This window comes from Chionomys nivalis, chromosome X (genome assembly GCF_950005125.1).
Source record: "Chionomys nivalis chromosome X, mChiNiv1.1, whole genome shotgun sequence".
NCBI classification, from domain to species: Eukaryota; Metazoa; Chordata; class Mammalia; order Rodentia; family Cricetidae; genus Chionomys; species Chionomys nivalis.
Genome location: NC_080112.1, coordinates 69,259,022 through 69,286,222, shown reverse-complemented (window position 1 = coordinate 69,286,222; position 27,201 = coordinate 69,259,022). Strand labels below are relative to the sequence as shown.

At 37.6% G+C, this 27,201-nt stretch overlaps 1 protein-coding gene across 2 annotated transcripts in view; it reads right to left on the bottom strand.

The window, feature by feature from the left end:
• The window catches only part of Kif4a (kinesin family member 4A), a 104,860-nt gene that overhangs the window by 30,589 nt on the left and 47,070 nt on the right, over window positions 1-27,201 (bottom strand). Inside the window, exons 10-18 of one of the 2 annotated variants that reach the window (XM_057760005.1) lie at window positions 25,918-25,979; window positions 19,522-19,654; window positions 16,766-16,824; window positions 16,547-16,661; window positions 10,782-10,838; window positions 9,147-9,332; window positions 6,982-7,085; window positions 5,572-5,716; window positions 4,386-4,496 (exon numbers count right to left, since the gene is read on the bottom strand). In XM_057760005.1, coding sequence (XP_057615988.1) covers window positions 4,386-4,496; window positions 5,572-5,716; window positions 6,982-7,085; window positions 9,147-9,332; window positions 10,782-10,838; window positions 16,547-16,661; window positions 16,766-16,824; window positions 19,522-19,654; window positions 25,918-25,979 — 972 coding nt within the window. The remainder of the gene's footprint in view (window positions 1-4,385; window positions 4,497-5,571; window positions 5,717-6,981; window positions 7,086-9,146; window positions 9,333-10,781; window positions 10,839-16,546; window positions 16,662-16,765; window positions 16,825-19,521; window positions 19,655-25,917; window positions 25,980-27,201) is intronic. The other variant, XM_057760006.1, reaches the window with a different exon arrangement.

The following is a 27,201-nucleotide window of genomic DNA, read 5'->3' as shown; positions in this document are numbered from 1 at the left end:
ACTTTGCTGCTCTATTCATCTTACAACTGGATTATGTTTACTGAGCAGTAAGATTTTTTATGAACTTTCAATTTAAGACCCTTAGCAGGTATATGACTTAGGAATACTTTCTGCCATTTTCGTCTACTATTTATATTGATGCAGGTATTGTTTACAGTAGAGCAGTTTTAAGTTTTTCTAATCTAATTTTTCTTTGACTATGCTTTAGGTATCCAATTGAAAAAAATGGAGTGGCTTGGGAAGTATATAGGGCCACCGGCAGTGGGACCAGGATCTAACTCTAAAACATGAACTGGCTTTGTGGGGTCATTCTCTATGTAGAGACACCTTGCTCAGCCTAGGCATGAGGGGGTGGGGGACCTTGGTCCTACCTCAATGAGGGGATGAGACCATCATAGTTGACTTTTCAGGGGAGGCCTTAACCTCTCTGAAGAGCAGATGGGAGGTAGGGGGGAAAGGAGGGAGCAGGAGGAGAGGAGGGAGGGGCAACTGGGATTGGTATGTAAAAAATAAACAATAAAGTAATAAATTAATAAAAGAAAAATAAAAAACCTTTTGCCTAATCAAAGGTCACAAATATTACCACCTTTGATTTCTTCTGAGAAATTCATAGATTTAGCTCTTACATATATTTAAATTTTATTATATATTTATTTAGAATGTGTGTGTATGCATAGTGAGGAGAACTTGTAGAAGACAGTTCTCTCCTTCTAAACATGCTGGTTCATACTCTGGTTTCTCTTCAGATCGTATAAATCTTTCGCCTTTTACTAAACATGCTGGTTCTAGTAAATGAACTCAGGCTTGGTGACAAGTACCTTTATTGGTTAGGCTATCTCACTGGGTCACAGAGGAACTTTTTATATGGTTTGATTTAATTTTATATACGGTGTGAGGCAGGTTCCAACTTTAGTCCATTGATTACCTGGTTGATTTGGCATTGTTTGAAGGAAAAACTATTCTTTGTGTATATGCAAATGTGAGGATATATGTGCATACATACATATGCACATGGTGGAAGTGAGAGGTGAGTCTCAAGTGTTCTCTCTCTCTCTCTGGTTTTTTGAGACAGGGTTTCTATGTAGCTTTTGGAGCCTGTTTTGGAACTAGCTCTTTTAGACCAGGCTGGCCTCAAACTCAGAGATCCCCCTTCCTGCCTCTGCCTCCCAAGTGCTTGGATTAAAGGTGTGCCCCCCCCCGCCCCCCCCTCGGGCTCAAGTGTTATTTCTTAGGAGGAATCTATCTTGTTTTTTGAGACATGGTCTCTCACTGGCACCAATGACTCATAGAACAGCCCAGTCTGATTGGGTATTGAGCACCTCCCCAAAGAAAAGACTATTCTTTCTTCATTGAATTGTCTTGGCACCATTGCTGAAAATCAATTGGGTCACCAGTTCTAGTGATACATGTTTGTAATTCCACAACTACTCAGGCAGGGTCTGGGACAAAGCAAGTTGTAGCCCAGTTTGTACAACTCAATGAGATTGGAATGAAAAAGAAATATATTAAAAAGACATGGAGTAGAAGAGGGCATCTGGGGGGAATTAGAGAAATATGGGTAGAGGTAAATAAGATCTAAATACATTATAGATATGTATGGAATTACCAAATATTAAATATTAAAAATTAGGAAGTTAAAAATAAAAGTACAACCAGGGCCAAGGATATAGCTCAATGGTGGAATGCTTGCTGAATGTGGGCAAGGCTCCACATTCAATCTCTGATGTTGGCACTCCAATAACACAACTGATTATAAATCATGATTTTGGACATTCAATTCTAATCCACTGATAATGTATCTATGTTTGTGCAGTGTTAGTCATAACTGTTATAGCCTTTTCTTTTTTATTGCTCTCACATTTCCTCCTGAATTTTAGAATTAGTTTGTGAATTTCTGTGAGAAAGTCAGATACGTTTTGTTTTGTAACACTAGGGACTAAACCCAGGACTGCATTTTGTCACTAAAGTTCTGACTAAGACTATATTGAATCTACAAAGAAATCTGAGGGATATTCTATCTTTAGAATATCAAATCTTTCCACCCATGAACATGAACTATCTTTTATTTGGGTCTTTAATTCAATGTTTTATAGTCTTCAGTGTGAAATTGGAAATTTCTTTTGCTAATTATTTCTAAGTATTTATTTTGAGGCTATTCCAAATTAAATGGTTTTCCCTACTTTTTATGTATAAAATACAACTTTTTCTGCTTTAAAATTTTATTTATTTATGTGCACATGTGTTTACTTGTGTAAATTAATGTGTACTATGTGCATGCATGAGCCTGAGGAGACCAGAAGAAGAGGGCATTGGGTTTCTTGGAAATGGAGTTAGAGGCAGTTATAAGTGATTATGTGGGTGCTGGGAACTGAACTTAGGTCCTATGCAGGAGCAGGAAATACCACTGAGTCACCTTTCCAACCCCACAACTTATTTTGTTATATTGACTATGTATTCTGCAACCTTGCTGAACTGATATGTTAGCAGAAATATTTTAGTGCACCCTCTGGAATTTTCTGTATATTTGGTCATGATGTCTGCCAACAATTTTACAGGTTAGAATCAATATGAGAATGTTTAAGAGAAGGCAATAAGAGTGGACATCCTTGTTCCTTATCTAAGAGAAAAATTTTTATCATTGAGTATAATCTAATGTTAGTTTTACATACATGATTAACAGATTCAGGAAGTCATCTTTTAACTTTTTTTTTAATGAAAGAAGGTTGGGTTTTGTAAAATGCCTCTGCAGATTTGTGTTGAGGATTAAAATCAGTGTGTGTGTTTGTGTGTGTTGAGGGCTGAAGCCAGGTTCTCAAGCAAACCAAATTTCATGAAAATTCTCTGTTTAACAGATGGTATATTTGTAAAAGGGGGAGGTAAGCCAGCAGAAGGGTGGCAGCACCTGCTGTTAAGCCAGTGACCTGGGTTTGATTCCTGAGATTCACATGTAGAGAAAATCAACTAGAGCAACTTCTCCTCTGATCTCTACAAGTGGGTCATGGCACATGTGTACCCACACACATATATGAGATAAGTGTTAAAAAAAAAAAACAGTGGCCAGTCCATTTTACATTCTACTAGTAATGTGTGAGGGTTCTGATTTCATCACATTACCACCAACTTTGCTATTTTCTGTTTCAATTGCAGCTTTTCCAGTTGGATGAGGTGATTTCCACTGTGGTTTCCATGTGTGCTCTATTAAACCATTCAATTGTGGAGTATTTTTTTGTTTTCTATTACATACTATGCTCTTTCTTCTCATATTTTGTCCAAGTAGCATGCTTGGTTTTGAACTGCCCATTGTTAAGCCTAAACTAAACTAAACACAGACACTTTGAAAATCTTTCTGAAAAATGCTATACTAAAAATCTGGTGAGATGGTGGTGGTGAGATGGCCCAGTAGGAAAAGGTACTTGCCACCAAGCCTCATGATCTAAGTTCGATTTCTTAAATCCATATGGTAGAGCACAAGCTGCTCTCTGACCTCCCAAATCTGACTGATGGTGTCCTCCTCTCTCTGCACAATACAATAAAAATAATTCTTAAAAGATTTTGCTAAATCAAGTGTTTTTTTCTGACTCTGTGAGCTATATATTACCATAAGCAATCATCAGAAGTATATTTTCCCTAGTGACACTTTGGTTTCTTTAGAATTCTCCCCTGCCAAATCCTTCCTGTATTTAGGATCAGAAGCATTTGTAACTTGCTGAATCGCTTATAAGATCATTCTGGTTTTAGCACAGTATCACTGGAGGTAAGCAGATAGTGTCCCTTATCCCACAGCAACATCAAATGCTATTGATGAGGTTCAATGTCTACCTTCTGTCTTCTGTTTTATGTCTCATATATTTTGGTCTTGTTTTTCCGTTACTGCTTGTTTTTGCTGAAGTGATTATTTTTCTTGTGTGTTGTTCTTCTTAAAATTATTTTATTTATCATTGTGTTTAGGGATGTGCCACGGCACATGTGTGGAGGCCAGAGAACAATCTGTAGAGACACTTCTTTCCTTCCATCTTTATATGTTTCTGGGGGTCACTCAGATTAATAGGCTTAGCAGCAAACACCTTTACTTGCTGAGTCTCTTTTTGTATTATTTTTAAATCCTCCAAAGATTTAGTCCTTATATTCAAGAAATCCAGGCCTACATTGCACTTTCCTGTATAAACAAGATATTATTCAAGGATAGAGCACATTTATTACTCAGCTTTAACTTCCCATAGTACCTAGGCCAGAGTGCCTTGCATATGGTAGGCACCAATAGAAAGCTGTTCAATTCATGAATGTCATACTTCTGGAGGTATCAAATATACAAAAAGAATCTTGAGTATTACAACCTTGGAGAAGGGCTCATTAGCTAGGCTTTTGAGAAGCTTTAACTAACTTACCCGTTCTTTTAACTGGATTACTTCTTTGTCTTTTTGTTGTTTCCACTGTCTAAACTTCTCAGCATCCTCCTTCATTTGACGCATTAATTGTACTCGTTGGTTTTTCATCATCTGCAAAAAACAAAAGTAAACTAAACCAAACAAAACCAGTGTGTTAGTCATGTGTACTTTATTATAGGCTGATGTACAGAAGGACAGAGCAGCCATAAACAAGAGAGGAAGGCTAGAGCTAAGCTGAGAAGGTCACTGACAAATGCTGGTTAGTTTAGCTAGACTTACACAGGATTTCCAAATATAGACCATACGAATGGAGACTCAAAAGAAACCTTCAAAAAAGCTAAATACAGCCCTACCTTTACTTTAGATAAGTAGACTTTCAAGGAAGCATTTGTGTTTTTTTTTATTTTGTGTACGTGTGTGTGTATGAATGTTGGTGAGGTGTTAGGTCTTCTGGAGTTGGAGTTCCAGGTGAGCCACCTGAGGTGGGTATTATTAGGAACTGAATTTGGATTTTTTGGAAGAACAGCAAGGGCTCTTAATTACCAAGTCATCTCTCTAGCCCCTCAAGAAAGTAAAGAAGATATTTTGTTTTTTTAGATAGTGTCACCAGGTAACTCTTATTGGCCTAATAATTGTTATGTAGAGCAGGTTGACCTTGAACTTAGAAAAATTCACCTGTCTCTGCACTTGGAGTACTAGGATTAAAGGTGGCTCCGACGAATTAATCCTAAAATCAGGGACAAATTCGCTTATCAACTATTAATATTCTAAAGAATTCAGTACAAATGAGCTGTAATCACTTTGCTGATAGCACAAGCTAAACAATCAGTAACTGAAAATATCCTCTAGATGTCTGACATCTTGCTACTACTTTACAAAATTGTACCCTGAGATCATGGAAGAAGATTAGAACATCACCATTAAATATTGACATATTTTAATCTCTTGGTTTAACCTTAAAATTTCTGTATGCAAAAAAGAAGTCAAAGGTCAAAGCAAAATTTTATACTTTAGATTCTAGAGAGTGACTAGTACAATGTCCTAGAATACCATACTTATGGTCATTTTTACATCTGAAATAATTGCCCTGCTTCCCACTTTCTCTCCTGAAACCACTTCGGGCATGGCTGTAAATGAAACACCTATGCTTGCAGTTCCAATGTGGTCAAGGGTAAGAGTTTATTACCCGTATCTCCTGGTTCAGTTTGGAGACAGTATACTCAGTGGATTCCTTCAACTTCAGAAGTTTGGACTGTTCATGCAGTTTCTTTTTCAAATCAGCTATTTGACCCTCTAGCTCTTGGAGACGTTTGCGACGGCGCTCACTCAACCTAAACACAGTTGTAACAGAAGAGAAGAGAAATGGTTTATTTTAAAACATGTAACAAAGGACTCTCAGGTTTACAACTTTAGATCCATCCCTCTTTAAAATAACGACTACAACCCATCCAATAGAAACTGTCTCTACTAATGAGAGCTTCATTTCAGAGTAAAGCAACACATTTTTGAGTAGACAAAAATGAACTGCTTCTAATATACTCTCCCATCATTCATGTCCAAAGGGAGGAAGTCACTTTGCTTTAGCTGTAAGCACTAATCCTAATGATTATTATATAAACTGGAGACAGAAAGTAAGCATTTAACATGACTCTAAAGAACCTGAGGTTTAAAATGAAAACAATCCCAAGTAAGAGCAAATTAGGCTGTCTACGGTAAAAATCTAAGAGAAAGGAGGGGGTTCTGATTGCCTATCTTAGCTTTATTCTAACTAATCGATGGATGGCTAGATTGATTTTTAATTATTAACTTGGGCATTAATTCTATTCACAAACAGAGGCATAAACATTGTCAAGGAGGCCTTAAGATTTTTCAAGTGCCTGCTCACATTTAACTTTTTAAATCCTTCCTAGATCACACTAGCCTGAATCAGTAGCTCCTGTCTGTGAACGCTAATACAATCTTTTCTTTGTATTTTATTTCTCGTTTTTTCGAGACAGGGTTTCTCTGTGTAACAGTCCTGGATGACCTGCAAGTAGCTTTATAGACCAGACTGGCCTTGAACTCACAGAGATTTACCCGTCTCTAGCACTGGGATTAAAGGCGTGTACTACTGCTGCCCTGCTTAATACTGCTTTTTCTTAACAAACTAACTTGTAGTTACTGCTAAAAACTGATTTGGGCACTAGTTGTTTGCTGTGATATAGCATGGTTTTATTGTCATCCTGAGATGTTATTTTATTGAGGCTTGAGTGATGGCTTAAGAGTTAAGAGCAAATGCTGTTCTTGCAGATTAGCCAAGTTCAGTTTCCAACACACATACTGGGGGGCTAACAACATCTGTAACTCCACTGTCAGGGGATCTTGTACCATTTTCTGGCCTTCATGCGCACCTGTACTCATGTGCACATACTATAACCCAATAATATAAAAAAGTAAAAAAATCTCAATTATTTAATTTTTCTTCTGTCTAGGTTTCTTTTCCCTCCCTACTATGTTTAAATCATTTGGGGACATTGAATGGATCTTCTACTTCTCCATTCTCTCAAAATCACCTTATATATGACAGGGCCTTAGCATTTAAAGACTTTATTCTTACTTGGCTTGGTTGACATCCTTCTTTGTTGTTTGAAGTTCAAGAACCAATTCTTCCTTTTCCTTCTGTAGACTGAGGACTTCCAACTCTAGATTTTTAATGTTATCCTAAAAACAATACAGGCCAGAAAGAAAGGATCAAATAGAATGGGAAGACAATTGATTCAACATTCTGTCTCCAAGAACCATAAATTATTATTTTTTTTGTGGCAGGGTCTCATTATACAGCTGTAGATGGCCTGGAACTTGAAAACTGGCCTCAAAATCATAGAGATCAGCCTGTTTCTACCTCCCGAGTGTTTGTATTAAAGTTGTATACTACTTTGCCTGGCCTGTGAATTACTTTTATTAATTTTTCCTTCTTTTCTTCCTCCCCCTTCCTTCCCTTCCTTTCTCTCCTTCACTTTCTTTCTTTTCTTTCTTTCTTTCTTTCTTTCTTTCTTTCTTTCTTTCTTTCTTTCTTTCTTTCTTTCTTTCTCTTCTTCTTTTTTTTTTAAAAGTAAGACAGGGTTTCTGTGTAGCTTTTGAACCTGAACCTAGAACCTGTCTCTGTAAACCTGGCTAGCCTCAAACTCACAGAGATCCTCCTGTATCTGTCTCCCAAGTGCTGGGATTAAAGGCGTGCACCACCACCACCTGGTCTCATTTTCTTTGAAACAATCAGATTCTTATTATTCAGGTCAGTCTGGATTCTTTGCTATTCTCAAGCTTTAGAGTCACAAATGCTAAGGTTACAGGGATTCCACATGTGGCTTTATGAATTAAATTTTAATTGCACACTAAAAATACTTTTTTTTTTTTTTTTGGTTTTTCAATACAAGGTTTCTCTGTGTAGTTTTACTGCCTGTCCTGGAACTAGCTCTTGTAGACTTGGCTGGTCTTGAGCTCAGAGATCCACCTGCCTCTGCCTCCTGAGTGTTGAGATTAAAGGCGCACGCCACCACTCCCCAGCTGCTAAAAATACTTTTTAACTTAATGAAGCTGGGTGGTAGCAAAAAAAAAGGACTTGTGAACTTCAAAGGCTCCAATTTGAATCTTTTCTTTTTTTGGTTTTTTTGAGACAGGGTTTCTCTGTAGCTTTGGAGCCTGTCCTGGAACTAGCTCTTGTAGACCAGGCTGGCCTCGAACTCACAAAGATCCACCTGCCTCTGCCTCCTGAGTGCTAGGATTAAAGGCGTGCGTCACCACCACCCGGCTTCCAATTTGAATCTTAAATATAACACTAAGCATACAATAGAAAACCCCCTTTAGGCTTAGTTTCTATTCCGAAAAGAGTTAATAAAGTAGTTCTGAGACACCTATCAATAAAAAGAATTTATTGCAAGGTTGGCTTTTGATCAGCTCCACAAAGTGGTCTTCTGATCCCTACATATGTGTAGTGATGAGCATGTGTGCGCACACACGCAAGCACACACTTTTTTTTAAAATTGGAAAACTGTCATTATTTCTTAGAAAGAGAAGGAATGATTTACCTGTAATTAAAAGGTACTATTTTTATTAAGAGTATTTCTTTTTACAATTGGTTCCTAGGGGGTAAAAACTAGCTACATTCCTTCATCTATATCTCATTATTTATATTATAGAGTAAGAACTATCCTAGAGAAACTTGTTTTCCATGTTTCTGGGTAATATAAGAAGAGAGACTCACTAGCAATCTTTTATTGATCCTGGAAAACAAAAACACATTTGACATAAAAAGGGTTGTACTGTATGCCTTGTCATAGACAACTGAACTACATTTTTATCCTTCTTCCTGTAATTCCACTAAAATGAGGCAAAAATTGTGTAAATTAACAAGCATGAAGAGTAGGCAGTATTCAAAACATTTCAACAAACTTTGAAAAACAGCAAGTGACTTCCAGAATGGAAACAGTCTTAGAAACCACACACATTTATTAGAACACACTTGTTCTATAAGTAGGGACTACATTTATGGTAACATTATCAAACTATCACATGCTCATGGCATACAATGGGACAGTACATTAAATGGAACAAAATTACAAATTCCCTGTAAGGAAAGTATCCTTAAGAAAACCTGATAATAGAATTCCAGGTGCACCGTGCACATTACCTTGTCTTTTCATTATCAAAAGTGGTGTGCTTATCTTCTTTCTATCAGTTAATGATGGTAGACATGACCAGCTGCTGACGGAGAAAACACTTTACCTTATACAGGAAGTGAATGGGCTGTAGTTGGCTATCATTCTGAGTCATCTTCTTAGCTAGTGCCTCTTTCAATGCAAGTTCTTTATTCAACTCAATCAGCTCCTTGGACATCTGAGCTTGACGAAGAGCATGTTGAGTGCTGAAAGCAGTAGAAGACCTGCTGGTATCTGGACTGATTTCCACTTGCTGGAAAAGATAATGATTTTGTGATAGCTATTCTTGGTTGTCAATTTGACTATATCTAAAATTAACTAAAACCTAAAAATGACTGGGTACGCCAGTCTTTTTTTTTTCTTTTTTTAAGTGGAAGACCCACCTCCAATCTGGGCCACACCTTCTGCTGGAAGACTATATAAAGGATATGGAAGAGAGAAACTTGCTCTGTTTGCCTGCTTTCTCCTGCACTCACGAGCAAATCCATTCCTTCACTGGCATTAGAGCCTACTTCTCCAGGGTTCTAGCATATACTTACTGAAGATCAGTTGAGCCATCCAGCCTTATAGACTCAACAAATACTGGATTCTTGGACTTTGCATACATATGAAGTCACTATTGGATTAGCTGAACCATAGCCTGTAAGTCATTCTAACAAATCCTATCTATCTATCTGTCTGTCTATCGTCTATTTGTCTATCTGTCTATCTATGAATGACTCTATAAGTTCTATTACTATTACTTAAAAGAATCCTGACTAATACAGATTTGTAAGAGATACAGGAAGCTGGAGCGCCTAAAATACTACTTCACTCCCCAAAGCCATTTTTTCTATCAGCAATACCTGTGTTCTTTCACTATTGTGGTTTATCATATAATATCTGCTTGAAACACTTGAAATTAGCTATGGAGCTTATTCCTTTGCTCATATAATCCTCTCTAATAAACACAAGTTTTCTTGCTCTTTCCTATACTGATCTGACAAACAATCCTTACTTTCATTTCATCTCAAGAGGGCCCTAAAGAAGAGAAGACACAGGAAATGGCACTTTGGAAATGGAAAAAGATTCATTTATTCTGACACAGCTAACTTTTATTACTTAATTTATCTCTCATCTTGTTTCATTCAAAATAAGGACACTACTAATATGTACTTGCTTGGGAGTAAAAAGCTGCCTCAAGAAAACCACTGACCAAACTTCTATTTTTGACTTTACTGTATAACCTTCAATCAAAGTAAATAACAGATACACTTTATCAATATGATCTGAACACTCAAAACATTTTCCTTTCTTTGAGTCCATGATCATCCCATCCATAGAAAAGCATATTCAGAAAACATTCTCCTCAAATGCTTTTTTGACACTGTCATTATTTGTTCCTTACCTTGTTTTGACTTATTGGGTAATTGAAACAGAATTCTACCACCTAATAGAAAATAAGCCATATTGAAAAATGAAACACGATGCCCCCTGAGAAGTCCTGCTGCTCATTACTAGTTAAATTATTAGAAACAGAGCTTATCCTTGTTTGAGATATTATGAAACAGATTTACTCTTAAGATTTCTAGATTTCCAGAGTATTCTATGAAGAATGGTAATAATCACAGATCCTCTTCCAGAATCAAATGATCAATTATAGGAAGCTATAGGAAGCAGCAGTGAGAGCTCCAGGTTCCACTCAAATGGGTCAATTACTTACAGTGTCTGCTTCTACTGCAGTATCAATGGTTGCAGTCATGCAAGCAACAGCTTCATCCTGCAGCAAAAATGTTTTGATTTAGGAAAAAAAAGTGAAGTCAAATTTACAATTTTTTTATACTGCTTATTTGATTTTAAGTGATATTTTTAAATTATATGCAGAGGTCATTTATGGTACTGGACTGATTTTGTACTCAGAGATAACATAACAGCAATGTGTTTCCATTTCCCACCTCTCAGGAAGCTTTCTTTTTTCTAAAGGGTAATTGTGTAGTCTTTAGGGGAAAAAATAAGATCATGTAGTAAGGGAGCAAAGATCACTAAGCCCGAGTGAAACATTTAACCATTCTAGTCAAAATTTAACCCATTTTATAGACAGTTACACTTTACTTTTATGCTTCTCCCACTGAGTCTCTATTAATGTACAAGCCTAGCCACTCCTCTGGACATACCAGCAAAAAAAAACAGATATAAAATAATGATAGCGCATCAGGAAAGTAGACAGAATGAAGAGCTGGTTTTGACTTTTATTTTATAGTCAGGCAGGATGGCAAGCTCTCACTCGACAGGGAAATTAATGTCCTAGATTGAGTATGCCAGAAAAAAATGTACTCATAGTTACACATGGTCCTGTGGCCTCTGTTGCTCGCATCCTATGATGCTGCATCCTATGATGCTGCTGTCGGTAGTTACTAGGAGTGAAAGAATAAGCACCTTGGGAGGTTAAGTTCCCTTGTAGAGAATGGCTAATCCTTTTTTGTGCACTGGAACAAACACCTAGAAAGGTAACTGAAAACTATCTATTAGGACGAATTTGTTTCTAGACAATCATCTGAGCAGTTCTATTCTCATCACTGAAATTTACACTTCACTCGGCACTGTAATGTATATATCACTGCTTCTGCTTCAGTAATTCTGAAGCCTTAGGAAGAAAGCTTTGTTCTCAGGAAGTCATGTGGTGAAGGAGTTTAGAGGTGACAAGTGTTGGTTGTCAAAGAGTTTAGGGTTAGAACACGCAGCATCTGTATCAGCTGTGTGAAACAACACACAGTTGCAATCTTAGTACCTTAAAGGTCAGGAGATGGACCTTTAATGAGTGCTGTTTGTAAAGCATTTCCCTTGTTCTGCCCAGAAATTCCTAACCAGTGAGGATCAAAGAGAACTCAAAGGAAGCTTCAGTGTTTGCAAATTCTTTCTTATCCTAATGTACAGCATTGGCAAGTCTCCAGACATAGGGGAAGGTCTTTAAAAACGAGGCACCAATCTAGGATTGCCTAGTGGTTACCCTTTCTCCTGTATTAAAATTTCAATATATTTATATAACCATTAGAGATTATAAGAGCTCATAACACTGTCTTCTTTGGGGGCTCTTTTTAGAAACAGCCACTTGCAATGTACTTCCTGGAAATCATATAGCTACCTTCAAAGTCACTGTCCTCCTGCTCCCATGTCCCAAGTTCTGGGATTACGGTAGTCAACAACATTTCCAGCCTAAAGACTTTTCCTAGCACCTTTAAGAGGATCAAGATCAAACTAGATGGCTTTTGGACCAGTGAAATTTCAAAATGCCAACATTTCAGCTCATGGCTATGGCGATGTGTTTTGTATAATCACAGAATGGCTCGGTTCTCACAATTATAAATGTATAACTATGTAACATTAGGCCGGGTGGTGGTTGCTCACACCTTTAATATAGCACTCCATAGGCAGAGACAGGCAAATCTCTGTGAGTTTGAGGCCGAACTGGTCTACAGAACGACAGGACAGGCTCTAAGGCTACAGAGAAACCCTGTTTCAGAACCCTCCCCACCAAAAGACTTCCGAAAATATCTAACAGTAGATTTTGTTTCAGCCTAACAAGTCCTTTTCTCCTCTTCTACACCCAATCTAAGGCTGCAACTTCCAATGTCTTTTTTTTTTTTCAAAAAATGTATGATCAACTCAGGTGATAGGGGATCAAAGGCAGGGTACTTCATTTACAATTAATAGCAGAGCCTTCCAAAATGAAGTATGTGTTTAGAAAAGATATGCAAAATACTTTATATGGACTTTGTCCTGGAAGAGGGGATATAAACAAAAATCGTACTTGATTCTGCAGGAACAAAATGACTGATTTTCCTCACAGATTACCGCAACAACAAAGTTTACTTGAATTATACTTTAAGGGTACAGCTTGGTACCTAAAGCCCCAGGAGGAACGTCCAGGAACAATGGTTGCCTTCATAAATAAAAATGGGGTGTTCACCTGTCACTTAAAATAAAAATAGTTTTAATTCAGAATGAAGGGCACATGTACTTACATTTGAAACACTTTGCTTTCACTGTTGTGAGTCTTAATAAAAGTCATGGGGAATATATTGTTGTGTATTTAAAAAATATGTAACTGGGAAGGTCTCTAGACAATAGAGAAGAAAAACTCTAATTCAAGAGTCCAGCAGGAGCCTTGGATAAAAGGGTTTACTCTGATTAACTATGATGGTGGAGGGAAGCCAAGAACTTTATCAGCTTGTGGCAATCTTTAGCACTCCCCTACTGTGTGTGCCAAGTGCATTTTAGTGGCAGACAGCAATTCTACAGAGTTCTTCTGAGCCAGTCACCACTAACAGAACTGCCTACAGGCATACCAGGCTGCAGCTCTATTGCCAGCTCTTCAGTGAGGATGGTTTATTGTATTAAGTTCATTCCATGGCTTTGCTTCATCTTTCATGTAATTCAGATCTCAAAAATGAGAAGTATGAAATTCTCTAAAGTTGGTGTGACAACGAACACTGCTGTCCTGAGCCTGTATTTTCAGGGGTTGTAAATTTTGGCTCTAGTAGGTTTCTGTACCCTACATTATCATAGTTCTGGGGGCAACTCACAAGGTTAACTCATATTTTTCATATATAGTTAAACAGAATTAGAACTAGAAGCATTTATTTTTGTGCTAGCCATTCTTCAGCAAGTATTGCAAAATCTTCCCATCTTCTAAATTTCAATAATTCTTGGCTTTTGGAAGTATTTCTTTTGCCTCCAAAAATGTTCATATGCAAATGTATAAAAGGTTAAGGCAGATGTTGAGAAATTTCTCAGTATTTGTTTTCTTTAGATCTCGCCTCTTCCAATCCTTTGCTGTCATTTATGCCAGTGATCATAAACCATAAAGTTTGAGTAAAGTAATTTTAAAGATTTATTTATTTTTATTTTATGTGAGTGTTTGCCTGGATATTATATATGTGTAATGTGCGTGCCTGGTGCCAGAGAAGCCATCAGATTCCCTAAAACTGGGAACCAAACCTGGGTCCTTTGGAAGAGCAATGAGTATTCTTAAATGGTGGTCATCTCTCTAGCTTCTCAATAAAAATAAATTTTTATTCTCACTATGTAACCTTGGGTAGCTTGGAACTTGCTATGTAGACCAGGTTGGCCTTGAGCTCACTGAGCCCCAATTGCCTCCCCCCTCCAAGTGCTGGGGTTAATTTGATAAATTATTTTTCTTTTCTTTCTGAAATTATTGTAAAATTATGCAATTTCCTCCCTTCCCTTTCCTCCATTCAAACCCTCCCATATATCCTCCTTTCTCTTTCAAATTTATGGTCTCTTTTTTCATTGATTACTTACATGCATATATGTATACATGCACACACACATATCCTATATATAACCACCTCTTTTGTGGGATATTTGTACACTGTGTAAAGATGTGTTGCTGTAACTGGTGTAATAAAAAGCTAAATGGCCAATAGCTAGGCAGGAGAGGATAGGTGGAATTTCTGGGGAGAGAAAGGAAAAGCAGAAGGAATCTAGGTGTGCAGCATATGCTAGGGAGATACTGAAGAGGTTGGACATACAATACAGAATAGAGGTAACTGAGCCACATGGCAGAATATAGATTAATAAAAGCAGGTTAAAATAAGCAATAAGAGCCAGTGGGATAACCTAAGCAAATGGTCAACCTTTCACAATTAATAAGAAGTCTCTGTGTTGTTATTTGCAGGCTAGCGGTCCACATAAGAAAGTACAATTACACTTCTCAGTCTGCATGTTACTTGCATATATATATATCTATGCTTTCATAGCTAAGCATTGGGCATCGGATAACCAACTGGTATGCTCTTCCCTGGGGAAGACTATTTGTCCCACTCCAGCATTCCGTAGTTGCCTGGAGTTCTTTGTGTAGAGCTGAGGCCTAGGTTTTCTTCAACCCCCATCAAGGAAATTTCTTTTTTCAACAGAGATCATTACAGAAAATCATGACCAATCAAAATGCAGAGTTCTGGAGCCCAGTCTCAATGGATTCATTTGCAAAACAACTCCTGCATGTAAGATTCAGGAAACACAATGGAAGTGGGCATGAAAAGCTTGTAAGAGCCAGAGGATTGGGGAGTTTGCTGTGAGACCTGGTCTGCTAGGAATGGAAGAAATTATACCCAGAGAGTCTGAATAAAGTCTCAAAAATAATTAGAAAACTTCCAGAAAGGGGTTGCATCAACATTTTCCTAAGGAAGGGACATGAAAACTGAAACAACCAAGAGTTCAACAGCAATTAACAACAAAAACTGCCGGGCTGGAGAGATGGCTCAGTGGTTAAAGAGCACTGTCTGCCCTTCCAAAGGTCAGGAGTTCAATTCCCAGCAACCACATGGGGGCTCATAACCATCTGTAATGATATCTGGTGCCCTCTTATGGCCTGCAGGTATACATGCAGACAGAATACTGAGAATGCTTTATATATAATAAATCTTAAAATAAAAAAATCTGCCACCTGAGCCAAAACACAAGGATACCACACACACCTTTTTTCTTTTCACCTTATAAAGCTTTCAATCTTTGCGAAGTTATGTAGTGTTTGAGTCCTCCCCACATGTGCATAAGCTGAAATAATGTCTTTAACCTCAACCTAAGTCACCTACAATTATTTCTTTCTGACAGTAAATACATTAAGTAAGGTTTCATAACTAGTAAACGGCAGAGTTGGCTCTAAACCTGACTAGGTCTGGCTCTGGAGCCCACATTCCTTATTACTATGTCCTGTTTCTTAGATAAGTAAACGACAGTTTTGATCTCAAGTTTTCTATAGCATCTCTCATTCTAAACCATGGTCTAATGTTTTAGAGAGATTTACTTACTTATTTTAGAATTGACCTCCATAACTTAATAATAGTTTATTTTTTCATTTACTCTTTTAAATCTCTTGGATGATTTTGTCATAATATGCCAGAAACTCTAGAAAAAACAAACTGGCAAGACCAGAGATGGAAAATTCACTGTTCTAGGAAAATATAAACCTCTTCCCAAGAGGGCAGAATTTCCATTAGGTAGTTACAAATACATTTATGCTATAAAATAATAAATTGAAGAATGTAAATAGAAAAGCTCTAAAGATAGCCTCTTAAAACAGGACCTCCATCCATAAAATAAGAGTGGTTCTTTGTTTTCTGAAAGAATATTATGTAGTCTAGACTAGCCTTAAAGTTGTGATGTTCCTGCCTCTGCTGAGAGAGAATGAATCATGTCTTAGTCTCATATCTATTGTGATGACAAAATTATAGGTCTGCAGTGCCATGGCTTGGTGTAATACAGAAATATTTATGTATTATTTATACATATATATGTATAAAACCTATGAATGTTTTAATGTAGAACTTAATGTTCAGATCATATTCAATGTTTCATGATGTCTCAAACAGTTCAGTTTAGCTATTTCAGCAAAAGTTCATAGAATTAGAAATGTGTATATGCGTCAAAAAATGAATGAAAGTGATAGGCCTATTACAGTGCACCTACTTGACTTACAGACAGCTGAGTAATCGCTTGTTGTAGGTTGCATATTATCTCTATGTTTTCTTTTAATTCCTGGTCTTCCAATGTCTCCACCAGCTTTTGAAGATCCACTTTACAGCTAAAAATTCAAGCAAAAGAACGCAAGGGTTAATCATACCACAAAGGCCAGATTACATATGAAGATGGTTTACATTGCTAACAAATACCTCATTGGAAACTTACGCTGCATGCTGCCTGAGTTCTTCTAGCTTGGCGTTCATTCTCTCATTCGCTTGCTCAGTCTGGAACAAAGATCCAGGAGATGATAAATGGCAGTATCTGAGAGCTTCACCTAATTATGCTCAATCCTCTACCCTGTGGATGAAGACCTAGGTAGAGGGCTATCTCTTTTCCTGTAAGAGAGGACTTAGTGGGCTTTGGTTATATAGTAGGAAATGGTATTTTTTAGCATTTATGAAAATTAGCCCTAAAATTATGAGCTACTAAAAATAACAGCTAAACAGCTGGATTTTTATGTCTTCTATGAAGCTCAGGCTATGGGATAGAGTGTGAAGCCTTGATTTCAGAAAGAACTTTGCAACTTGAGGAAAACCAATACTTCCTGCTGTTTCAACTGCCTCCTTCACGGTACTTAGAATTTTCAATTTATTTTATTTTTTATGTATATGAGTATTTTGCCTCCATATATTTATGTATTTCATGTGTGTGCAGTGCTTGGAGAGGCCTGAAGAGAGCCTTGCTGGGGTAGGAGTTGCAGAAATTTGTAAACCATCAGGACCTCTGCAAGAACAACAAGTATCCTTAACTGCTGACTCAACTCTCCGGCTTAGCATTTAAGAGAAACAGTTCTCAACCTTTGGGTCACAACTCTTTTGAGTGTTGAATGACCCTTTCACAGAGGTTGCATATCAGATATTTACATTGTCATTCATAACAGTAGCAAAATTACAGTTATGAAGTAGCAATGAAAGTCATTTTATGGCTGTGGGTCACCATAACATGAGGAACTGTATTAAAGGGTTGAAACATTAGGAAGGTCAAAAACTACTGATTTAGAGTATTTAAACATAAAAGGACCTCAGATCAATTTGAGCTAGGATTCTTGAAAAAATTATACTGTCTGATATGGTAGGCTATTTTTTAACAAGAGAAAGAAAGAAAAAAGATAAGGCATAAGAATAATGCTAGTGAAAAACATAAATGACAGAAGGCATCTATGTTTTAGGAAGAATGATTATTTCAATCACAGAATTCGTGAGAATTCATGAGAACCTGGATGCTACAACAGATTTGGGAAAGACAATTCTGACAGGAAATAAAACAATAAGCTTATCAGGGAGCCATTGTAACAACCTTATAAAGGTCATATAGGTATTTGGCTAGAATAAGAAGTATCATCTAGGGGGCTGGAGAGATGGCTCAGCGGTTAAGAGCACTGGCTGCTCTTCCAGAGGTCCTGAGTTCAATTCCCAGTACCCACATGGCAGCTCACAACTGTCTGTAACTCCAGTTCCAGGGCATTTGACTCTCACACCAATGAACATAAAGTAATAATAATAATAATAAATTTAAAAAATAATTAAAAAAGAAGTATCATCTACTATGTCAGTCATACTCACATACATATGAAACATACCACTTTGAAGACAAAAAAATGTGGCACTAAAATAGAAAATAAAACTCTTTTATTTATTTATTTATTTTTATTTATTTATTTACTATGTATACAATATTCTGTCTGTGTGTATGCCTAAAGGCCAGAAGAGGGCACCAGACCTCATTACAGATGGCTGTGAGCCACCATGTGGTTGCTGGGAATTGAACTCAGGACCTTTGGCAGAGCAGGCAATGTTCTTAACCGCTGAGCCATCTCTCCAGCCCCCAATAAACTCTTTTAGATCCCACTTGCACCTTTTGCTAGTAGAGGACAATAAAATGGCTGCAGGATTTGGTCATTTCTAAAGAAAACTCTCAGGAGCTTCCCTCTCCTTAACTAGAAAGCATTCGTGCATGAAGTGTTTACATTACAGAGGCACAGTTCCATTTTGGTAGAAACTGTTTCCCTTCCGGCAATAGCTATACAACTAACATTTGAGTTCTACTTAGGCTAGGAGGAAAACTGTAGTGAGAGAGTCAGCATGCACCGACTGATTTATGAGGTTAGAATCAGACAAGCAGGATTTGATAGTGGTGTAATCAGTCACGTAGCAAACCACTTATTTGGAAATTAACATATGGAAAATTAATTCAAATGATTTTCCCAGCTGTTTTACTTCCCCATGACAGCTGTTAGGATGAAATATGAAATGTGAGAGCATTAGGCAAAGAGAGTGAGAGAATTCAGAGTGGAATGAAGGAATGGTTACTTGGCATATGTAGAATATTCCTTTACTATAATTCTTGAGACCTAAAAATGCTTCAAATTTCAAATAGTTTTCAGATTTGGGAATATTTGTATACATTACAAGCTATCTCAAGAATGAGCCTCAAATCTAAACATGAAATTCATTATGTCTCCATCACAAACATTTTTATTAACATAGTCTGAGGGTGTACACATGCTTAAGACATTGTCTCATGTAGCCCAAGCAGGCTTCAAATTGACAATGTTGCTGTATATCTGATCCTCAGAACCCTACCTCCTAAGAGCTGGACTGACAGGAGTACACACCACATCTAGTTTATGCAAACTGGAAAGCAAACCCAGAGCTTTCTGCCTGATTTCAGATTAGGGATGTTCAAGCTGTATTGTGGATAAAAATTGGGCAGGATTTAAGGTAACAGGAATTCACTTCTTTCCTCTGGGACATTTTATGACAAACCTATTTTAAAATGAATTAGTATAGATTAATTGTAGTGATAAGTATTCATTGTACCATGCTGTATAAATGTCTTTTACAATACAAATCATGTTAAATATTTTAGAAATGAAGCTAATAAACATTCAAAGTGTTGGTGTTTGAATTTTGGAGCCTCACCAAAATGATTCTCTCTAACATCTGGGCTGTCTGACCAGCTGCCTCACTCAGACCACGACTTAATTTTTCATTCTCTTCTATCAAAGACTGATTCTTCTCCATCAGGGACTGTAGATTTTCTGATGGTTCCACACTAAAACAAAGAAAGTAAAATTTTAGAAAAATACATTTGGTGGCCTGATTGGGGTAAAACTACATTAGAAAAGGCCACCACTATCTATCCTCCCAATCATGCAGTATATTAATGTATGAATAAGAAAAGCACTCAAGTACTTCATAATTTGGAAGAAGTAACAATTCAAAACCAGATAAGGCTATATAATAGGCATAACTAACTTTTTTTGGTTTTTCTTTTTTGGCTTTTTCGAGACAGGGTTTCACTGTAGTTTTGGAGCCTGTCCTGGAACTAGCTCTTGTAGACCAGGCTGGCCTCGAACTCACAGAGATCTGCCTGCCTCTGCCTCCTGAGTGCTGGGATTAAAGGCATGCGCCACCACCACCTGGCTTTTTTGTTTTTTCAAGGCAGGGTTTCTCTGTGTAACAGCCGTAGCTACCTCTGGAACTAGCTCTGTAGACCAGTCTGGCTTCAAACTCAGAGATCCACCTGCCTCTGCCTCCCCTCCCCACACGAGTGCTAGGATTAAAGGTGTGCCCCACCACTGCTTGGCTTCATGATTAACTTTTGTCACCGATCATAGTTTAGGATTTTTCTATTTGTGTCATGCAGCTTACAAAATGAAATACACATTCTCTCATTCTTCCCACCCTTAACTCCTCATTAAGAATTAAGGAGGCCATGGACTCATGAACACGACTCTGGAAAAATATGCTTGCTCTGCAAGCACAAAGGCCCAAGTTTGGATCCCCAGTGCCCTTGTAAGAAGCAAGGCATAGCGGAATGTGGTTGTAATTCCAGTGCTGGGAGGCAGAGATAGGACTGTGGATCTCACTGGTGGCCAGTCTAGCCAATCAATGAATTCCAGGTTAAGTGAAAAACCTTGTCACAAAATTAAGGTTGATAGAAGCTGGAGAGATGGCTCAGTGGTTAAGTGAGTTTGTTCCTCTTGCGGAGGACTGCAGTTTAGATTCCAAAATCTACACCAGACAACTTACAACCTGGTGACTACCTGTAACTCCTTCCTCTGGTGTCCAGAGAACCAGCACTCACATGCACAAACACACACACACAATTACAAATAATAAATTTAGCTGAAAAAAAAGAGGTGAAGTGCTTATAAAGGTACCTAATGCCAACCTCTGACCTTCATACATGCATGAATGGGTGTTTGCACTTGCAGATGCACACATGCACAGACAGACGTGCACGCGCACACACACAGACACATAGACAGACAGACAGAGGAAGTAGTGCTCAGGGAGCAGCTGTTCACAATCTCAGTAAATGACAAATGATTTCAGGAATACAACATGACCTCTCACCCAGTTTTAGACTTCAATCAATCTTAACTTCTTAAACTTGCTCTTTATCAACAAGTTAATAGCAAGGCCACACAATAAGGTTTCTTATCACCCTGTTAAGACTTTGCCAAGACTCTTTAGAAGTTTCATTCAAAAACTATTAACATACGTAGCATTATTTTAGAATGCTGTTTTTTATTCCCTTATCATTAAATTGAAAACTCCCATATCATTCAAGAAGCTTCAAAGTAGTGATACTTTTAACTCACTATTTTTTCCTAAAATATTTCTCTAAGTGGAGAAATCATACTTAAGAGAACTGTTCATTTTTCCAAGAAAAATTTAGTACTTATAAGACTCTTCACTACAATTTGAGGTTAATACTGGAATATTTAAACATTACTAAAATATGTGAATACTTCCATAGTAGCATGTGCTAGGCTCTATAATAAACATTTATGTACATTAAATATTTCATTCTCACAACAGCCCCATTAAGTAGGTTCTTTTGTGATTCTCATTTCATGGTTGAGGAAACTAATATACAAAGAGGTTAAATAAGCCAAGGTCAAATAACTAGGAGATGATAGTGAAAGTGGGATTTAAAGTCAGCAATCTAGTTTCAGAGACCATACCCCAAGTACTACGCCAACTATATACTGTGAATATATATTACTCTCATTGGTTAACTGACTTGCCCGTAGCTGGGCAGGAAGAAATTGGGTGGGAGAGCCAGACTTGGAGAATTCTGGTTTGAAGGACAGAGTTAGGGAGAGTTGCTAAGAGACACAGAGTGAAAAAGACATGCTGGAGGACAGGTAAAGCCATTAGCCACGTGACAATATGTAGATTAGTAGAAATGGGTTAATTTAAATTGTAAGAGCTAGTTAGCTATAGCAGCAGGCCGCTTGTTTGTTCGGGCCAACCAGCTAGCTTAGCCCTGAAATAATGGTGAAGGAGAGGTCTTTCCATCTATGTGCTGCTTTCACTGGTTAATGAATAAAGAAACTGCCATTGCCTGTTGATAGGGCAGAACTTAGGAAGGCAGAGAAGACAGAACTGAATGCTGGGAGAAGGAAAGAGTCAGAAAGATGCCATGGAACCACCAGAAACAGATGCTGGAAATTTTACCCGGTAAGCCACTGCCATGTAATAGAAATGGGTTAAATTAATATAAGAGTTAGCCAATAAGAAGCTAGAGCTAATGGGCCAAGCAGTGATTTAATTTATACAGTTTCTGTGTGGTTATTTCGGTTCTGGGTGGCCGGGATGAACAAGCGGTTCCCTCCTCCTACAGTTAGCAATAAACCTGAGCTATCAGCCTAGCATGTGTAATTAATATTAAGTCTCTATGTCAGTTACTTGGGAAGAGATGGGACAAAAATTCCACCTACAAATGGTACCCAGTGTCAGGCAATGAAGCGCCACAAAAAAAAAAAAAAAAAAAAAAAAAAACCTGAGAAATCTTTAAAAAGGCTCTAAATACACACACAAAAAAGCTAAACTTGGCTTTCTAGTCTCATGTCTCTCATGATGGCAACAATGTGAAGACTTATCTCCTAGAAGCTGCCTGCAGACTTGAGCTGCCAGCCTGAGTTCTGCCAGTGTGCCATGAGCTAAACCACATGGTGGGTTCCTGTAGTATCTTACACAAGCCGCCATACAGAGAGTTGTCTCTCAGTCACTGCATGTGGACTTTAGCTGCTAGTGCAAGTTCTGCCAAAGCGTTGCATGGATGGTTTGGGATTTTGTTCATGCAAACAGAAAAGATTACAGTTACACAGTAAAGACAGATTCAGATAGGAAAAAATGGGTTACAGTTTTGTTTAAAAATATACATAGGCTTGGGAGAGAAAAGCGAATGTATAGACAGTTATAAAAAAGAAATATAGGGTTTTTTTTTTTTTGGTTTGGTTTGGTTTTTCAAAACAGGGTTTCTCTTTGTAGCTTTGGAGCCTATCCTGAACTCATTCTGTAGACCAGGCTGGCCTGGAACTCATCTGGCCTGGTCTACCTCCCAAGTGTTGGGATTAAAGGGGTGCATTAGCAGCACATGACTAATTTTAAAATAATAAAATAAAATCCTAAAAAGGGAGTAAAGTAACACAAAAAAAATAAGCCACATAAAGGTGGAAAATACAGAGTCTGGATCCCATATGTTCCTGTGTAGTCTTTAGATCTTCTGATTGCTAATAAAGAAAGGAGAGCTGCTGAGACACATTTGAATATGAAAGCTGCTAGATTAAACCAACCTATATATTTTAAAAATGTCTTGATTTCAAAATTTAAATCAAAAGATATGTTACCTTGGGGAGGATGTTATGTTTTTATTTCCACAGGCAATGAGAAGCTGTGAATTCATTTCAGGTTAAAGAAAACAGGTTTGATTAGGGAAGTGCCCCTGAAATTCTGGCTACAGGTATTAAAAAAATTTAACCTAGAAGAACTAGTTAAGACACATAACGTGTATTTTACCTGCTTAAACATAAAACAATAAAATCATCTTTAAAGCCGGGCGATGGTGGCGCACGCCTTTAATCCCAGCACTCGGGAGGCAGAGGCAGGCAGATCTCTGTGAGTTCGAGACCAGCCTGGTCTACAGAGTTAGTTCCAGGACAAGCACCAAAGCCACAGAGAAACCCTGTCTCGAAAAAAACCAAAAAAAAAAAAAAAATCATCTTTAACTGACTTGGACACATCACATATTTCATACCATATATATGTTACCTTTAAAAGTTTATGTATTTTCAGAACAAGGGGACTGGACACTAATAAAAATGGATGGCCCAGATAGTCCAACATCCCCAAACACCTGCTACAGTCTCCTCAAAATTCTGCATCAAAAACAGCTTTGAGGCTACTGGATGAGCTTACCCAGTTTCACAAACTATTCCAGCCAAGACTTAACAATTATTCTGGTTGTCTCAAGGTGCCCCCAAAGATATCAGCATCCATAAACAACAGGGAGTAGTCTAGAGAACAACATCCACATTCCCCCAAAATGGGTTATAAATTTTCATTATCTTTTAAGGGGGGTTGGTTACAAGTTCTTATTGGTAATGGTCAGGAAAAATGCTGAACAAAGAAGATTAGATACAAGGATCTTTCTGAAAAGAAAAAGGGGGGATATAGAAATGATAGGATAAAAGGGTAGATTATGGAATCTACTTTTAAAGCAAAGAAAAAACAACTATTAATTTCAAAATATTTTAATTGGTATGGATTTTTTTTTTTTTTTGATTTTCGAGACAGGGTTTCTCCATAGGTTTTGGTTCCTGCCCTGGAACTAGCTCTTGTAGACCTGGCTGGCCTCGAACTCACAGAGATCCGCCTGCCTCTGCCTCCCGAGTGCTGGGATTAAAGGCATGCGCCACCACCGCCCAGCCTGGTATGGATTTTTGTATACTGACACAAATTTAATTTTCTTATATGGTATGTATAAGTCTACTCTTATTTGGAGTATTATATTTATGCATCTCCTTTAAAAATATAATTTATAATTAAGAAATACAGATAATAGTCATCTATAAGTCCAACTTATATCAGGCATGTTTTCAAGGTCATACACAGATATATTTAGATAGATAAATGGTTTTCAAACACTTCAAAGGCCTATAAAAATAGCATTTAATGCCGGGCGGTTTACTATCATTCAAAACGCATCAAAATAAGAGTTAGTAAGAATATGAAGGAACTAGAAGTTTTGTCTACTACTGGTGAGAATGTAGAACGGTACAGTACCTATGAACAGTATTGGTAGTTTAGTTATAAAATTAAAAGCAGAATTAACACAAGATTTAGTCATTCTAATTCTAGGTGCATACTCAAGGGAATTGAAAGCAAGGGTATACCTGCTGTTTGAGCTTATCAGTTGGTCAGAATTCCAGAAAAGGGACCAAGGTTAAGTGATTAGAAATGGATGAACCAACTGCTACAACAAGGAGAAATATAGTTGAGACTTGCTTTAGTAGATTTTAGTGTATTTTTTTTACATCTTAAATGGGTAAATTTAATTGTATCTTAAGTATGCCTAAATATTTTTAAGTTCACAAAGATTGAATATGTGACTAACTCTAAATTGGCCTTTCCTTCTCAACTCTACCCATTCCTTCCAACTCCATCCAGCCACTGATGTCCCTAGTAACAGATTTACAGTACATCTTGAATGCAGCAGGGAACAGTGTCTTCAGCCCCTCAGTGGAATCACTCTCCCAGCCACATTCTCAGGCAGCAGTGATCTGGACTCCTCCCAAGTTAGCACACAATGACACAGAGGAGCATACACTAAAATTTTCTGGAAGGAAATCAAAAGTATCAGTAGAAAACTGTGGTTTTTAATATACATACAATATAGATAGATACAAAAGTGTAGATGAGTGCATGTGTAGGTTATTATACATGCAAGTATTTCTGAGTCCTACCCACCAAGAAGGCTCAGGGGCAGTGATACCCCTGCAACAGTGAGCACAGCTAGAAAACCACACAGATCTTGGTTTCTAAACACCATTTTCCAATACAGGAAACCAAAACTCCTTGGAGATATGGTTAATTCTAGGCCTGGAGCAAAAAGAATTATTTGTAATATCTTGTTTAAATGCTCGAACACTTGAACATAAGAGTCCATCTGAAGGAACTCTGAATGGACAAAGAAATCAACCAAATGATAGCTATGGATGTTAACCCAAGAATAAGTATTCATGAATCTATGTATATAACTAAGTAGTCAAATAAATAAGTAGATGGCAGAGACAGCTCTTCCTTAAAGGAGCATTCTAATTAATACATTTCTGGGTATAGAATCTATGTTCTTTCCATTACATAAGGATAACTACTGAAATCCTAAGTAATTGACAAGGTTGGCAGGATCACTTCCAGGACATCAAGTGTCCTGAGAAACTACAAGCTATCAGAAGAAAACAGTCAGCAGGCAAAATACCCTCTAGAAGAAAACACCTTTAAAATTAATCTATGACTTACTTTATGCTTCCAGGCAAGGTACCTCCATGGGCTTGTAGCAACAAGACCTGCAGTTGTTGGACCTGGGAGATGCAATAAAAATAATCAGCTAATTAATAATCAAAAGCCACTTATCAGCTGGTGTGGTGGCACACATATGTAATTCTAGTACTTGAGAAGCTAAGAAAAGAGGATCAAAAATTTGAGGCCAGCCATGGCTACACAGAGTTTCTGAGTTCCCAACCAGAACAAGATACATAATCAAGACTATCAACCTCAATCCACAAAATGAGGCCTAACCCTTTGTAATGAAGTCATTACAACTAGCAACAGGATAATTTTACTCAATGCCCATGAAACCTTAAGTACACCTTAAGCACTTAAGTATATCTTATGTGGCATCTGTCATATAACTGTTTGAATGAAAAACAAATAAGTAGAAGATGGGCATTTTTTGTCAATAGAAATAGACATAAGAGAAAATAAAGGGACAGATTGAATGTTATTTTATAATTCAGAAGTAATAATGCAGGTTATTACTTGTATTTGCTACAGAGACCTTGAATAAGAAAAAGAAAGAAGACATTAACATATAGTCACTATCACTGCGGAGGAAGGCTGGAGGAGTGAGCACTGGACAGATGGGAATACAGTTCCAAGTGGAAATCGAGTCCTCTTTCCTCTAGCATGCAGGAAAACTTGACTCTTTTAAACCTGCATCAATAGGGCCAAAAATGGTGATGTGTACCTTTAATCTTAACAATCAAGAGGCAGAGGCAGGCTGATCTCTGTGATTTTAAAGTTAGCTTGGGCTTCATAGTGAGTCTATACTAGTCAGGGTCACATAGTGAGACCCTGTCTCAAAACAAACCAAAGCAAAACAAAATACAAAAACCCTACACCAATACCTGAGCATAGTGGTGTTCACCTGTAATCCCAGCACTAAGGAGAGAAGAGGATCTTCAAATACATAAATGTCCAAGGCCAGCCTCTGCTACGTTGTGCTACATGAGTCTGTCTAAAAAAAACCAATCGAACCAACCAACCAACCAACCAACCAACCAACCAACCAACCAACCAACCAGCCAACCAGAAACCCTCAAAACCTTCCACATAAATACAATTCCTGCATTCACGGTTCCTGTACTAGGACTGTGAGCTGCTCTACAGTCATATGTATACCACCACAAATTTACAAAGAGACAGATACCTTTCTATTTCTGTTGAGAATGATTTTAAGCCATGTGTGGTCTCTTCCAGTCCTTTCTCTATCTTATTACCCAACTGCTCACCATTAGATGATCT